The sequence below is a fragment of the Phalaenopsis equestris genome, unplaced genomic scaffold (assembly GCF_001263595.1).
Source record: "Phalaenopsis equestris unplaced genomic scaffold, ASM126359v1 Scaffold001091, whole genome shotgun sequence".
NCBI lineage: Eukaryota > Viridiplantae > Streptophyta > Magnoliopsida > Asparagales > Orchidaceae > Phalaenopsis > Phalaenopsis equestris.
This window is the reverse complement of record NW_018165530.1, coordinates 272633-286474: the sequence shown is the minus strand read 5'-3', so window position 1 is coordinate 286474 and position 13842 is coordinate 272633. Positions and strand designations below refer to the sequence as shown.

The 13842-nt window shown below is 35.6% G+C and overlaps 1 protein-coding gene across 1 annotated transcript in view; it reads left to right on the top strand.

Annotated features, from left to right (window-relative positions):
- LOC110033101 (fructose-bisphosphate aldolase-lysine N-methyltransferase, chloroplastic) overlaps positions 1-13842 on the top strand; it is a 70345-nt gene that overhangs the window by 18727 nt on the left and 37776 nt on the right. Inside the window, exon 5 of the mRNA XM_020736970.1 lies at positions 1066-1173. Within this exon, the coding sequence (XP_020592629.1) occupies positions 1066-1173 (108 nt within the window). The remainder of the gene's footprint in view (positions 1-1065; positions 1174-13842) is intronic.

Genomic DNA, 13842 nt, shown 5'->3' with positions numbered 1-13842 from the left:
CTGACCCTAGTGGCCTGTTCAATCGGGTTAGGCCTCCCCTAAGTTCCCCGCGTCAGACACTTAGGATAATGCTAAAGATTAATAAAATTTTATGTTGAGGATCACCCATATGTTCTACAATATACTTTTCCAAGATGTGAATGACCTACCAAAAAACTCTCAAATGTTAATTTCATGGGCTATAGGTCACAGGTCCTTGCATGGCCTCTGACCTTTGTTTAAAAACTAAAAATGCCTATTGTGTGAAATCGATCTGTAATTTGCGACATGATTTTTTTATCTCTAACTGTTGTCATTCCTTTGAAAAATTATGAAATTGCCTAATCAACATGCTTTTCACATCTACTGATGTCACTATTCTACCTTTTTAGTGTTCAACTGAACGGGTCAGGGTTGTTGAATGTAGGACTGCACTGCAGAAACTTCGTAAAGCTGATTATGTATTTCAAGATGTAAATAGCCTAATGAAGATGTTTTTTAGTTTTTTTGAATTCATTCGAATACTATGAGATTTAACTTAACATGACAGGGAAGTTAAATGAAGGACTGTATTTCATAAAGCATCTGATAGCCATGACATATTCAATTGAATTGTTTATTTATGATTCTTGAGGTCATGTAGGATATTAAAATGAAATGAGCTAATCTTTCTCCGATTCTAAGCAAGTTTGTGCTTGGGATCCTCGCTCATATGAAGTTAGTTATTTGGTTTGTTCACTCAAGTTTTTTTCTACAACAAATAATTAGTATAGGTGGATTATAAAATATAAGAAATTCAAGAAGTATGAGGGTAAGCAGCACAAGTCTACCACCCATCATATGGTCAATAATTTTTTCAAAAATTATCTTTTCATATTTTCTCCCTTGCTTTGGTTATTAGGTTGATGTTTTTAAGAGGGACATTAATTGCTTTTTTATTGGGATTCTGCAAGGGTTCATTTAGCTACGGGATTCATTTATAAGCTATGTTTGAGTCTCATTACTTTTTAAGTTAATTCATATGGAAAGTTCTTGGCATGACGTGGCATTTATTATGCATATTACTGACAGGCAAGATAATTTCAGATTTTTTGGGCTCCAGAGGAGTTGGATATGATTCGGCAAACCTCAACATATCATGAAACTGTCAACTTGAAAACTTTCTTAGCAAGAGAATTTTCAGCTCTAAAGCCTGTGAGTAATTATTTCATTTAGCTGTTGATTTAACTCGCTGTAAAGCTTCTGTTTATGCTACGTTTTTGTTCTCTACATGTTCTTTATTTATGTTAAGCGGTTCTTGCTAAAGCAGTCTCACTGTGAAATCTCCACGTAGAAAGGTTTGAGGCATATCAAGTTATGCATAAGAGGATAGAAACTTTTATGTAGAATATTGTTGTCCTTCGTTTTTTTAGTTAGCCTCTTTTTGGGTGTGAAACTGGAATATCGAAGGCAATGATGTCAATCTGCTACATGGAACTACTCAGCTATTAAGTTTTATAAAGTTTTAGGACTATTTGATTGTTGATCAAACTTCTGTAAAAGTGTTCCTCGCTTTTTCTTCTCCCTTCAGCTCTCTTGCAAAGGCTCTCAGGCAAAATCACTCAGATAAAAAAAAGCTTTTTGTCTACCTCTCCCTTTCCACTATTTTGCTGGGTAGCTTGGGAAAACCTCACTAAGATGAACCAAAATTGGGATGGAGTTCATGGGTATCTTACTTGCAACCCATTCACGTCTTTTAATGCAAGATGGAGCACAATTTTGGGTAGATATTTTGTGAGTTTGTGCAATTACCCCTCATTAAACCTCTTATCACCTTTATTAGTGTGCTTGAATGGATTTCATAGGTTGTGGTGTCCCATGCATCGCATCGAAGATGCTTTTATCAGCATGATGAGATTGCCTACTTCCATCACCTTTTGTGGGGGTGATAGAATAGTTCCTAAATTTTACTTTAAACTTTGGAAAAAAATTATATGAATGCTGAGTGAAAAGACGATCAGGGATGAGCATGAACACATGTTTGTTGCAATATTAAAAAAACAAAAAGGAATTATATTGAAAGTCGTTTAAGAAAAATTAATATAAAATTATTTTGCACAAATTTAGTAACTTGCCACCAATGATAAAGGCTCAAACAAAAGCAAACACTGATGAAAATGAACAAAACGGTGCTAACAAAATGGTGTGCTGAAAAGTGCACAAAATAGTTTGTCATAAAGCATTCAAATTGGTGTATCATAAAATGTGGAAAGTGGTGCGGCATGCGATACAACATATCAGTAAGTGTATGACAATATAAAAAAAGCGTGTTACAACATGCATACATATGCATCTCTATAAACTCTGATTATCAATTTAGTGTTAAAAATTTGAACTGAATAGCTCCTAAATAAATCCTTGACACAAACCAAGTTGCATTGAAGGGGTTCACCCTTCACACTTTTTGATGAGAACGTTATTTCTTTTCTGTTTCAAAAGTTGTGAAATCTTATTTTTTTTTCCGTGTTTGCGTTAAAGATTATGTCCTTGCTTCTGCAAAGTAGGTCGTGAAGTTCTAAATTAGACACTACATATTTTTTAAAGCACAAAAATATCAAAAATAACAGAGAAATTTTGAAACATGAAGAAATGCTAAATTACAAAAGGCCAAAAGGAACAAGCACAAATAGATGGATGAAAAACTTTTTTAAAAAAGGAAGCTTAGAAAAATTTTGAATAATTCCAATAATCATGTTTAGTGTCTAGGACCTTTTTGAGACTGCAGCAAATCATACAACCCTATTTTTCACCCATTATAAATTATATAAATACTAAATTCTTGAGGATATAATGAATTCAATATGAATATCAAGAAAATATATAGGGTCTACTAGGCCTTATCCTTTGCATGTTATAGGAAGAGTTGCTAGGGCTTGCATTCCAATTATTGTAGAAATTGCGAAGGAATAATTACGAGTCCATAGACCGCCCTATTCATACATATAGTGTAGGGTTGTAAGTTCTCTATTATTAGAGTTGTTAGTGGGTCCATAAACTATTTGTGCCCGACCTTCTATAGATGAGGGTGCATGACCCATAACTTGATTACCGACTATGTCCTTATCCTCTTCTTATGAAGGCTATAATTGGTAGGGCCTATGGCATGACAATTTTTAAAGCGTAATTTCTTTTTCATGATTGACATAATTGATGTAGCAAATAAAGAAGAATATAAAATTTGCGTATGTCTAGAATAGGTAATACAAGTTGAATTCTAGTGTGATGTGAGTCTTAAATATTACTCACAATAGAAACAATAACATAGAAACAAAAGATAAAAAAAAAATCTTATTAACATCTCTTTTTTGGTGCCAATATGCCAGCCCCTCAAAATGAAATTAAAGCAATCAAGTTTAGTCCTTTGAGTTATATTCTTTTGATCGACCATACAAATCAAGTTCCACTCGGTCACCACTCCATCACCAACAAATCAAGACAAGGTTTTTCTATTTTCTTACCCTTGAAGCAATTATTAATATCTCAACAAATGGGTTTAAATTTCAATAAATTTGCCCACAAGAAATCAAAAAGTTGAAGACTCCAAGTGCCCTTTGACAGGCAAGGTTAGTAGAAGAACATAACCATAGGGAGCAACATGTACATGAATCGAAAATACACAAAATGTGAAGTTATAAAATGTCGATAACTTTGGCCTATTAAAGAGTTCCAAAGATCGTGGAAGAAGAATTTCAAAGCTCATAAAATTTTAGCAAGTCGAGATTAGAAAGTAAAAGAATGGTTAATTCTCTAACCTAGAGCCAAACGAGAAAAAGATGTTTGAGCTCTTTAATTTACTAACAATTTTCTTCACTAATTTGGCAAAAGTTGTTTGTGCATGTTAGGCTTTCACTTTACACACATGTTTATTGAACTAAGTTCGCGAAGCTCCTCCAATTCAACAAGCCCCAAAAATGCAAATTAAAGTAGGCATCCTAGAGGTTTAAGAATCGTATGATTGGATTGAATGTGTCAACCTAATAAGGTCTTAATTTCGACGATGCCGTGTGTAGTTATTCAAATATTACAACTAGAAGGATTTATCATCTAAATAAAGCACTCAACCATGAAGACACACTTTAAGCTTTCATCAGGATAATGATTTCGACTGCCAGAAAATTATAATCGAAAAAATTACAACTTAACATCATGCTCTTAATTAAAAAGACAAACACCTCAAGCAATAGTCCCCGGTGGGGTTGGTTATTAGAATATCATTACATTAAGTGTTATGCTTTTGATTGTAAGGATAAATGTTTCTAGCAATGTTCCCTTATGCTTGGTACAATTATCGATAACCAATGAGGATTCTCATCGAAAACATGTTTTCAAATTCTAAGACATTTTGGGCTCTTTTTTTGGTGATGGGCTTAATCAAAGCAAAATTATAACTTGAGGGAACTTCATTCAAATTGAAGCCAACTTTGCATTCAAAGAGTCATACATTCATCCTCTGCAATAGTTTATCAGGTGTAATAAAATTCTATTTAGTCGAAGCTCACAGGAACTAATGTCTATGGCCACACATAAAAATCACATGCTAGTAAGAATGTGGCATGCCACCCATGATTTGTTTTGTAACCTAATTACAATGACAACATCATATACTAGTTTCTCAATGATAAACTTATGAGTTTTGAGCTATAAATCACACTAATAAGGTTGTCTTAAATTTAGGCAATTTGACAAACTTTCATCATATTCTATGGAGTTCTTTTCAATGACACTACTCATTATTGTTGATAGTGATTCTTTAATTAGGTAGGGTTGACTATCTGTGTTAACTAAGAGATTAGGGTTTATGATAACTTAGATGATGGACTAATGAGATCTCAATTGGGTTGGTCATTATTCCTTGTCATACATCATATGCGGATAGCAATATATTCTTTTCCTAATCCAAATTACTTTTGCTAAATCAAAGCACTGTAGTGCTTATTGACTAATCTTAATTAAAACTCTCGTATGATTGAGAGGGGTGATCAAGTATAAAAGCTTGTGTTTATGGAAACCTTAAACTAAAAATTAAGGTCTTCACAAGAGGGTAAAATCTTGGGGAAGTGTCTTATTTAAAATCAATCTACGTTTTGAAATTTTGAACTAGAGTTGCTCGAGTTTGGTATAAATTTTCAGAGTGCAATAATGGGCTTAACCTCATTTCAATTAGTTTTAAAAAATGTTATTGGCCATACTTCCTATTGACCCTCACCCGTTAACCAAAGGGTGGGGAAGATATGTGTTTAGGGTTAAATAGTTAGATTATTGTTCTCACTTGATCCTTAGCAATTCTCACTCCTTACAAAACATATAAATATGTAATAGTGTATAGCATGCAACAAGTACCAATTTTCTTTTTTCTTGTTCATAGTGAATTTGTTGCAGGTGCTCAAAATATTGCAAGATGCATACCTCGAAATTTCATTTAATCTTTATTCATTTACCTGTTTAATTTATAAATCATTACCATACCGTGCCCATTAATAGTCTCTATTTATGTTCCTGATGGATATTTAGAATTTTTACCTTTTTTACCTTGTTTAGTTAGTAGATCAAGTCAAATAGTGTAAATCTCGTACAAGAAATCTTGTAATAGCTAAATTATTAAAATAGGATTCTTTATACTTTCAACTATGGAGTCCTTTTCTGCATATTTAATCTATTGTATTTTAGAATATGGTGTTTTGAGAAAGATCATGTAAACTTGAAGTTTTTTATTTGAGACTTGAATAAGCTCATATAGAAATATTGAAAGTTAATGTTTTGTTCATTACTAATTATAAAACTTAGGAGAAATCAAATCAAATGAATCTAAATTTAAATTGCGCAAATTATTAGATGTTCTCTCTAAATAGCACACCATTCTAGCATGATTTTGGTGAGAAGTAGGTAATAATTTTGTTAGGATGTCATTTTTAAGTGATACATCACAATTTATACCGATTTTGGTAAAAAATAGGCAAGGGTTTGCAAAGATGTCACCTTTAAATGTCTCATGAGTAATGCAACATAAATTGATTTTAACGACAAGGACGGTTTAATTGAGCCGAGTGCTAACTTTAGACATGCAACATAGATTTAGGGACTTTGAATGAGACTTTAAATATTGTTTGTTTATAAGAAACAAACGGGAATTAGAAAAATTTAAAGATGTTTGGGAGTATTTGAGCTATTGTATATTGGAAGTCTTAACATTAGGAATGTGGTTGATATAATATTGGATAACAAGTCGTAAATAAAATTTATTAAGTGGAATATAGTTTTTTATAATGTGATTATAATTAATATATTTATCTATGAGGGCATTATAATAAATATAGTTAGTGCCTATTCTCTTCAATTCAGGATTAGAAGAGAATTAAAAAATCTAATTTCGAGAAGAGATAGATGAACTAATATGACAGATATAAGAAAAAATGATATTTATCAGTGATGTATTAAATATTTTTATAGTTTTTGGTAGGATGGGCTATGAGAAAGTTCATGATGGGCATGAAATAGGGATAGAATGTAACTGATGGATTTGTGCTTGATTTCACAGTTGCTTATGCACTTACAACAACGAATATATGCTTTAAGAAATAAGGTGAACGCTTATTATTGATAAAAGTGGAATTGCAAAATGACAAACAAACTTATTTTATCTTAGAAGGGAGGAAATTTGCTTGCAAAGATTGTAAGGTGATCCCAAGAGAGAGTTTGACTACATAATATTAATTAATATTTATTCATGCATATTTTAAGGTTATAAAGATTGCAATTAATTAATTGCTTAAATATAGGATGTTTTAATTTGAAATACGAAAATATTAATCTTGTAAGGGATGTGTCAAGAGAGGAAAATTAGAATTCTATTGTTGAGCTGGATTGGATGTGAGATAATATGACTAATTTCAGTGATGGAATGGCCATATAGGTCTGAGGATATATGTCAGATAGATTATACAATGAACATGAGTTTTGGTAGCAGAGTGAGGAGGCCCAAAATGTTAATAAGGAAAATAAATATTTTTATTAAGTTTGAATAATGAATAGCACTGAAGTTGACAATGATTATAAGAAAGATAGTTCTAAATGTGCGTTGTAAGACTAAACAAGAGTTAAATCTTTTAATAATTTATATTAAAAGCATGATAAAAAGGAAGGATAAAATGAGATATAGAGAATGTCCAAGGCAAGGGATAAAATATATACTGATTGCATTAAGTTAGTGCATTAGAAGCGAAAATAATGGGATTGAAGTTAAAGATGAACACATAATGATATCATTCTAAGGCTTCTCGAAGGTATTTGGGAAGGGGATTTTGGGGAAATGGTTGTGGAATAACGAGGGGATGAAAATACTGGAGTTCAACATTGTTTGGGCAGGCATAGGCGTCGTTCAGCCCGACTGTCACTTTTGTAGATAATGGGGATAACAATAAACGGTGCAACACAAATATCGAGGAGGTTTATCACCTGTTCCTAGACAAGCTACAGACATATCACTTATAAAAGGAATATTATAAAATACTCTATAGGTAAAAATCAGATATTACAATCTCCAAAATACATAAAGAAAATAATAAGTCTAAAAAGATAGGAAATTAACAAGTACAAATAATCCCTCAAGTAATTGAGACTGCACAAGGATCATTAGGAGGAAATAGGCATGAAATCCCTATTTCAGCTCGAAACGTGGTGGAATCCCGCATCCAACTTGCGGGATAGCAAAAATCCCGTGGAAGCTTCTCTGTCGGGACAAGATTCAATCCCAATTCGTCGGTATCCCGCGACAGGTGGAATCCTGCAATGACAAGATTCTATGAGTGGGATGCCATGGGACACGATATTCATGTGCTCCCGCCTCATTCTCCCCCTCCCCAAGTAGAAGAGGCTTTACCTTTTTCTCTGAAGACTTATGGAATCGACCTATTAACATTATAATGAAGTATGTTGTGCTGTGTTGGAGGCAATCCCACTATAAAATTTATGCTTACATCCATTCCATGCAATTTTAAAACACATACGTCATTCCAGAGAATGTCCTAATAGAATAATAGTCATCATTCTTTGGCACAATCAGAGCCGGAGTTACATTTGGGCTTGTACTCTCATTAACCAAGCTTATAACCATCAAATGTGTAACATGTTTATGCAACTTCTCATTCTCGGCTAGTTGTATCCCATAGGCGAGTTGGTTGGACAAAACAAATCCTGGAATGAGATCTATGATATGTTGAATCTCTTTCAATGGTAGCCACTCAAGTGGTGAACTATCTGTTAGGGCATTCAATAACTCTCTCAACAGTGGCTGTTTCTTTTCTGGTATTAACTTACTGAGCTCACCATCTTTTAAGACAACCAATGCTAATCTTGGTGGAGTCTCTCTCGCGAGCTCAGCTTGAATCATTCACATTTCTCTCTCTTCGGCTGCAAACCAATACTTCTCTTTAATATCTTCATCATCTTCTATACTGTTATCATTTTTTAACTGTTCCCTCCCCAGTGAGATACCATTTTTTAATTTGGGCAATTTGATGGAATGTGCTCAAAATTGTGGCATTTGAAACATATCTTGGTTTGGACAGATCTGAGAGTGTTAGTGGGCTCCGCTTTTTCTCCACTGTGTATTGGTTTTTTCCTCAGGCGGGCCGGCTTGGCTGCTCCACTAGGTGTATTCTTGTTTTTTGATCTGGTGGCTTAAATCTGTTTGAAGGATGATGTGGACCTAATATTGCTATGTTGTTTCTCTATCTTCAGGGCTAGTGTCTAGACATCCTGCATTGTTTAATTGGTTTGTAACTATATCACGTTGTCAATAGATGATCTCAATCCTCTCATATATCTGACTATGGTATTCTCCTTTGGCTATATTTGCTTACACTTCAACAAAAGATGTTTGAACTCAATTTTGTACTCTACTAAAAGATCTTGCTACTACAAGTGATGAAGTCTCAAGCACATGTCCTTTTTTTAACGAACTAGTAGGCATTTGTGCTGCATCTCCGATTTCATCTTATAACCAGGCAGTGATTTTGCTTTTCATTTCTTATTGTCACAGATGCTTTAGGTTCTCCCATCATAGTGGTGCGCTCTACTTTAGCTTAATGGAGACTGGCTTTACCATTATGTCTGGTGGAACACCTTTGTACTCAAAGATTCATTCTACTCCTTGAAGCCTCTCAATCAACTCGTTTAGATCCATGAGATCGTCAAAATACGGCAAGTCAAACTTCACTCTAAAATCCTAGCTTCTCTTTTGATTCTTCATGTCAAATAACCGGGGTATTGGTTATTCATCACTGGAAATTGCCCGATGGAAGGGATTCACTTCTTCTCGATCCGACGAGTCACTGTTGTGGCTACGGGTGACCTTTGAATTCTGCTCTCAAAAGCTGTAAATCTTTGTTTCAGTTTAATGTTTTATTTCTGTAATATCTTCCATAATAAGCTCTTGGCTCCTCTTTGTAGATTTCTCCAAGGCGACATTGTGTACTTTTTTTATCAAATTTTCAGTGGATGCAAGATTGCAAACCAAGGTTGGTTGAGGCTTTGATTTTGGTTGCAGATGTCAGGGTGGAATTTTGGTGAAAGTAGAAAAATTGGATTTTCAAAATTTAGGGTTAGGGCTAGGAATTGTGGTTGGAAAGTTTGGGTATAATGGAGATACTTTTTTTTTTAAATTTTAGATTGGGTTAAAGACGACAACTCTAAAATCTAGGGCTTATTGAGCTCTAATACCAAATAATATTGTTATAAGGCTTTTAGAAAGTACTTAGGAAGGAGATTTAGTGGGAAAGTGGTTGTGGAATAAGGATGTGACGAAAATACACCAAGTTGACGCTTTTGGTATTGATAGGCGTCGTTTGATAGTTGTTTCAGTTGAAAATGGCAGGGAAGATCATGAAACGACATGATAAGGATGGCGGGGATGTTCACCAATTGTTCCTGAACAAGCTACACACACCACTTGTAAAAGAAATAGGATACTCAACTTAGATATAAATCATATATTACGATGTTTGGGTATGTAATATGGATAAACGTCGTTTGATAGCTGTTCTTGTTGAGAATGACAGATAATCATGAAACTTCACAGTATGGATGTCGAGGATGTTCACCGCATGCTGCTGAACAAGCTACACACACCACAAGTTGACGACATTTGGGCATGGATAGGCTTCATTTGATAGCTGTTTCTGTTGAAAATGACGGGGATAATCATGAAACGACGTGGTCCGGATGTCGGGGATATTCACATATTCCTGAACAAGTCACACAGAACACTTGCAATAGAAAGAGGATACTCCACTTTAGATAGAAATCGTATATTACGATGTTTGGGTATGGAAAGGCAACGTTTGATGGTTGTTTCTGTTGAAAATAGTGGGGTTAATCATGAAACGACTCGACACGGATGTTGAGGACGTTCACCATGTATTCCTTAACAAGCTACACACACCACAAGTTGACAACGTTTGGGTATCGATAGACATCATTTGATAGTTGTTCCTATGGAAAATGATAGGAATAATCATGAAACGACGAGGTATGGATGTCGAGGATGTCTTCACCTATTTCTGAACAAGCTACACACACTAGTAAAAGAAATATGATACCCCACTTCAGATTATATTCTCCAAAATACTTAAATAAAACCAAAAGTAAAAAAAAAAAGAGTAAATAACATGATTTTTTTAATAAACGCCCAAGGGCTAATTTTATTGAAATTGAAAAGGTACATAGAGGTTGTATGAGAAGACTCAAGAAAATGTGCCCTACCCATACGATACATCAGACACTAGCATCCTAGAAGGATGAAATATAGATTAAAAAAAAAAAACAAAACTTGCAGGAAATAAGCTGCTAGGCACGAGCCAACTTGGTCTTGCCTCTACCTCTGGTTCTAGGACCGAAGACAGCTAACAAATTGCTGAGTGTCGTTTCATTACCCGAAGTTACTAGAGTATCATCTATTAAGTTCCCAAGCTGGGGTGTGCCTCCATTCTTCTTTTTCTTTCTAGATGTGTAAACCTGTCATTCCTCATCTGAGGATTGGCTCATCTGATCGGTGTGGCCAACAGATTGTTGGGCATGTAGGAGAGAATGAGCCTTCAACTCCTGACTAGCAGTAACAACATTCTGATTCTGGAGAGATGGTAAGCATGTCTCTTCAACACCTGAAGCATCATGGGGATGTGGAGCTTCAATACTATCCTGATTATCAGACCCAAGTAAACCATCTGCCAATATATCAGTCGGAAGAACAGAGAGAGTATTGTCTTCGATAGTGGGAGGTGGAGGTGACATCGTGTCAACCGGTGTTTCAATAGTTTGTGGAATGCACTCAGGAGCGAAGGAGGGACAGGTATGAGGTGGGGCAGATCCAGAAGCGTTTTTACTTGAAGGTTTTAAATTTGGATGCAACTGATAACATTGAGGAGAATGTCTAAACATACGGAAGTGAGTACAATAAAGTGGTATTTGTTCAAGTTCTGCTTGTTGTCAAAATCCCTGATGTTGTGTGTCAATCCATATTTCTCCCGGAAAAGGTAAAGTAATATCCCTTTCTATCAAAATTTTGGCTTCTGAAGGTCGAGTTAGATTCACTGTAGGCGTGTCAGTTTTGAGGGGTTTACCGTATACCATTCCTAAAGCGAAGAGAAGCTTTTGATCGAAAAGATGGATCTTCAAACCTGGGAAACGCAGCCAAACAGGAATTGTAGGAGGTTCTGTAGGAGGTTCAGTACGAGTGTCAAAATTCACCGTCCATTTTAAAACTTTCATCACCTGATTTTGTATTCGAAGAAGTCTTCTCGCAAACAAATGAGTGTAGTCTTCATCATTTGATAATTGAATAAGAATGTGATGACCATCTAATTTACCGATCTTCCAACCCCCTTTCAGCTTCATTTGCTCAAAGTCCCTTCGAATTAGTTCAAGTTTAGGGTTTCCATAAAGAAACTTACCTACTAAGAACAGTCAGCAGGGCGCATCTAGGGTGGAGATCTCTGCCTCAGTGAGAAAGATTGCAAGTTTGCCGTTTTTACGGGAAGTTTTCTGGTTTCAATGCCAAGTACAAAATTGTCATGGTATCGTTGTGGAAACATATTGAAAAGAGGGGCGGAGACGAGGTTATCACCAGCGAGGGCGGCGGCGTAGGAACGCGCTGATGCCATTTCAGACGCCGTCGATCAGCACAAGCAGCGCCCGCCGCGGTGCAGCGCACGCCGCGGTTTAGTCACAGGGCGTGAAGCAGCACACGCCGCGGTTTCATCGTAGGGCGCGAAGCAGCGCGGAGGAGGAAAGCCTTGCGTTGCTGGGCGCGAAGGAATGACGAGCGCAGGCAAGTCAAGTGAGCGAGCTAGCGTCAGTGGAAGCCCGCGAACTCTGGCGAGCGGATTTGCGGGACGACGCAGCAGGTCTGCCGCAATCGACGCCACCAAAGCCGTGAGAGTGGAGATCGGGGCAGCAGTGATGATCGAAACACTAGGGTTCGCCATGGGGCGGAACCCTAGCAGAGCGGCGAGACAACATTTTTTAGGAAATAACAAGATATAAATAATCGTTCAAGTTAATAAACCTTATTTCTAATTTAGAAATATAATAAATTGAGACCCCTCAAAGATCAACAACACCAAATAGCCAGCAAATATCCGATTCGGCGCGAAACAAGGCAGAATCCAATCACCCCACTTGCGGGATCGCAAAAATCCCGTGGAAACTTCTCCATCGAGGTGGGATTTGATCTTAGTTCATCGATATCACATCACATGATCATTCCAGAAAAGGAAGAACCCCTCAATTGCGGGACATGGTATTCACGAGCTCCAGCGTCTCATAAAAAGAGAACAATGCTTCTTTTAGGAATTAGTAAAGGAGTTTTAGGAAGAAATTATTTTGAAAAATATTATGAAAAAATATTGATATTTATTAAAAGTCATTGCAAAGAGGGTGATCTAGGATCAGCTTTCGAATAGGCTTAGAGATAAATCATTAGGCCTAGATGAGATTCCTATCAATATTTGGAGAGTTATGAGGTATATCATCTTGGTTTTGTTAAAAATAAATTTAATTGAAAATTTTAAAACTGTTGAAGATGCTAAATAACTGGAGACAAAACATTTTGTATCAAATTTTAGAGGAAGATGTTTGAGATTATGCTAGACTACAATGGAATCAAACTTATGAATCATACTTGTAAGGTAGAGAGTGTAATGGATTATATGCTTAAAATTTACGTCAATTTTGGAGAATTAATTCAATCTAATGCAAAAAAACTAACTATGAATTTCATCTTCGTGTTATTAATAGTAATGGAAAAGTATGAAGAGCGGAAAAAATTCAATGGAAAAGTACTAAGAGCACAAAAAATTATTTTCGTATGATTGTTATTAATCTTAGGACGGCATGTTATCAAAACAAAAAAAAAATTGATTGGTTGGTTAAGGAATGTCCGTTTAAATTATGTTGGAGTTCTTTTAGATATATATATTTAAAGACAAATTTATTGATAAAATTTAGTGAGTGGGTGCAAAACCCACTTACAAGGTATACAACACACACAAAAAGGTAAAAAAGTACAAAGTATACCCAAACAAAAAAGAAAGAAAAATAACACCAAAAATGGCTCCAAAACAACCATTGAAGTGCTGAAATGACATATGAGGACTCATGTGAGGAAATGATCTTGAATGGGGTGAAGATTCTGTAATTTGTCACCGCAATACTATCAGACGATACCCAAATAACCCTTAATTACAACGTCAAATAATTGTGTTGAAGATTAAATCTGTACGTGAAATGTAAATAAAAGAGGAGGGGGGGGGGGGGGGGGGGGGGGGCTAA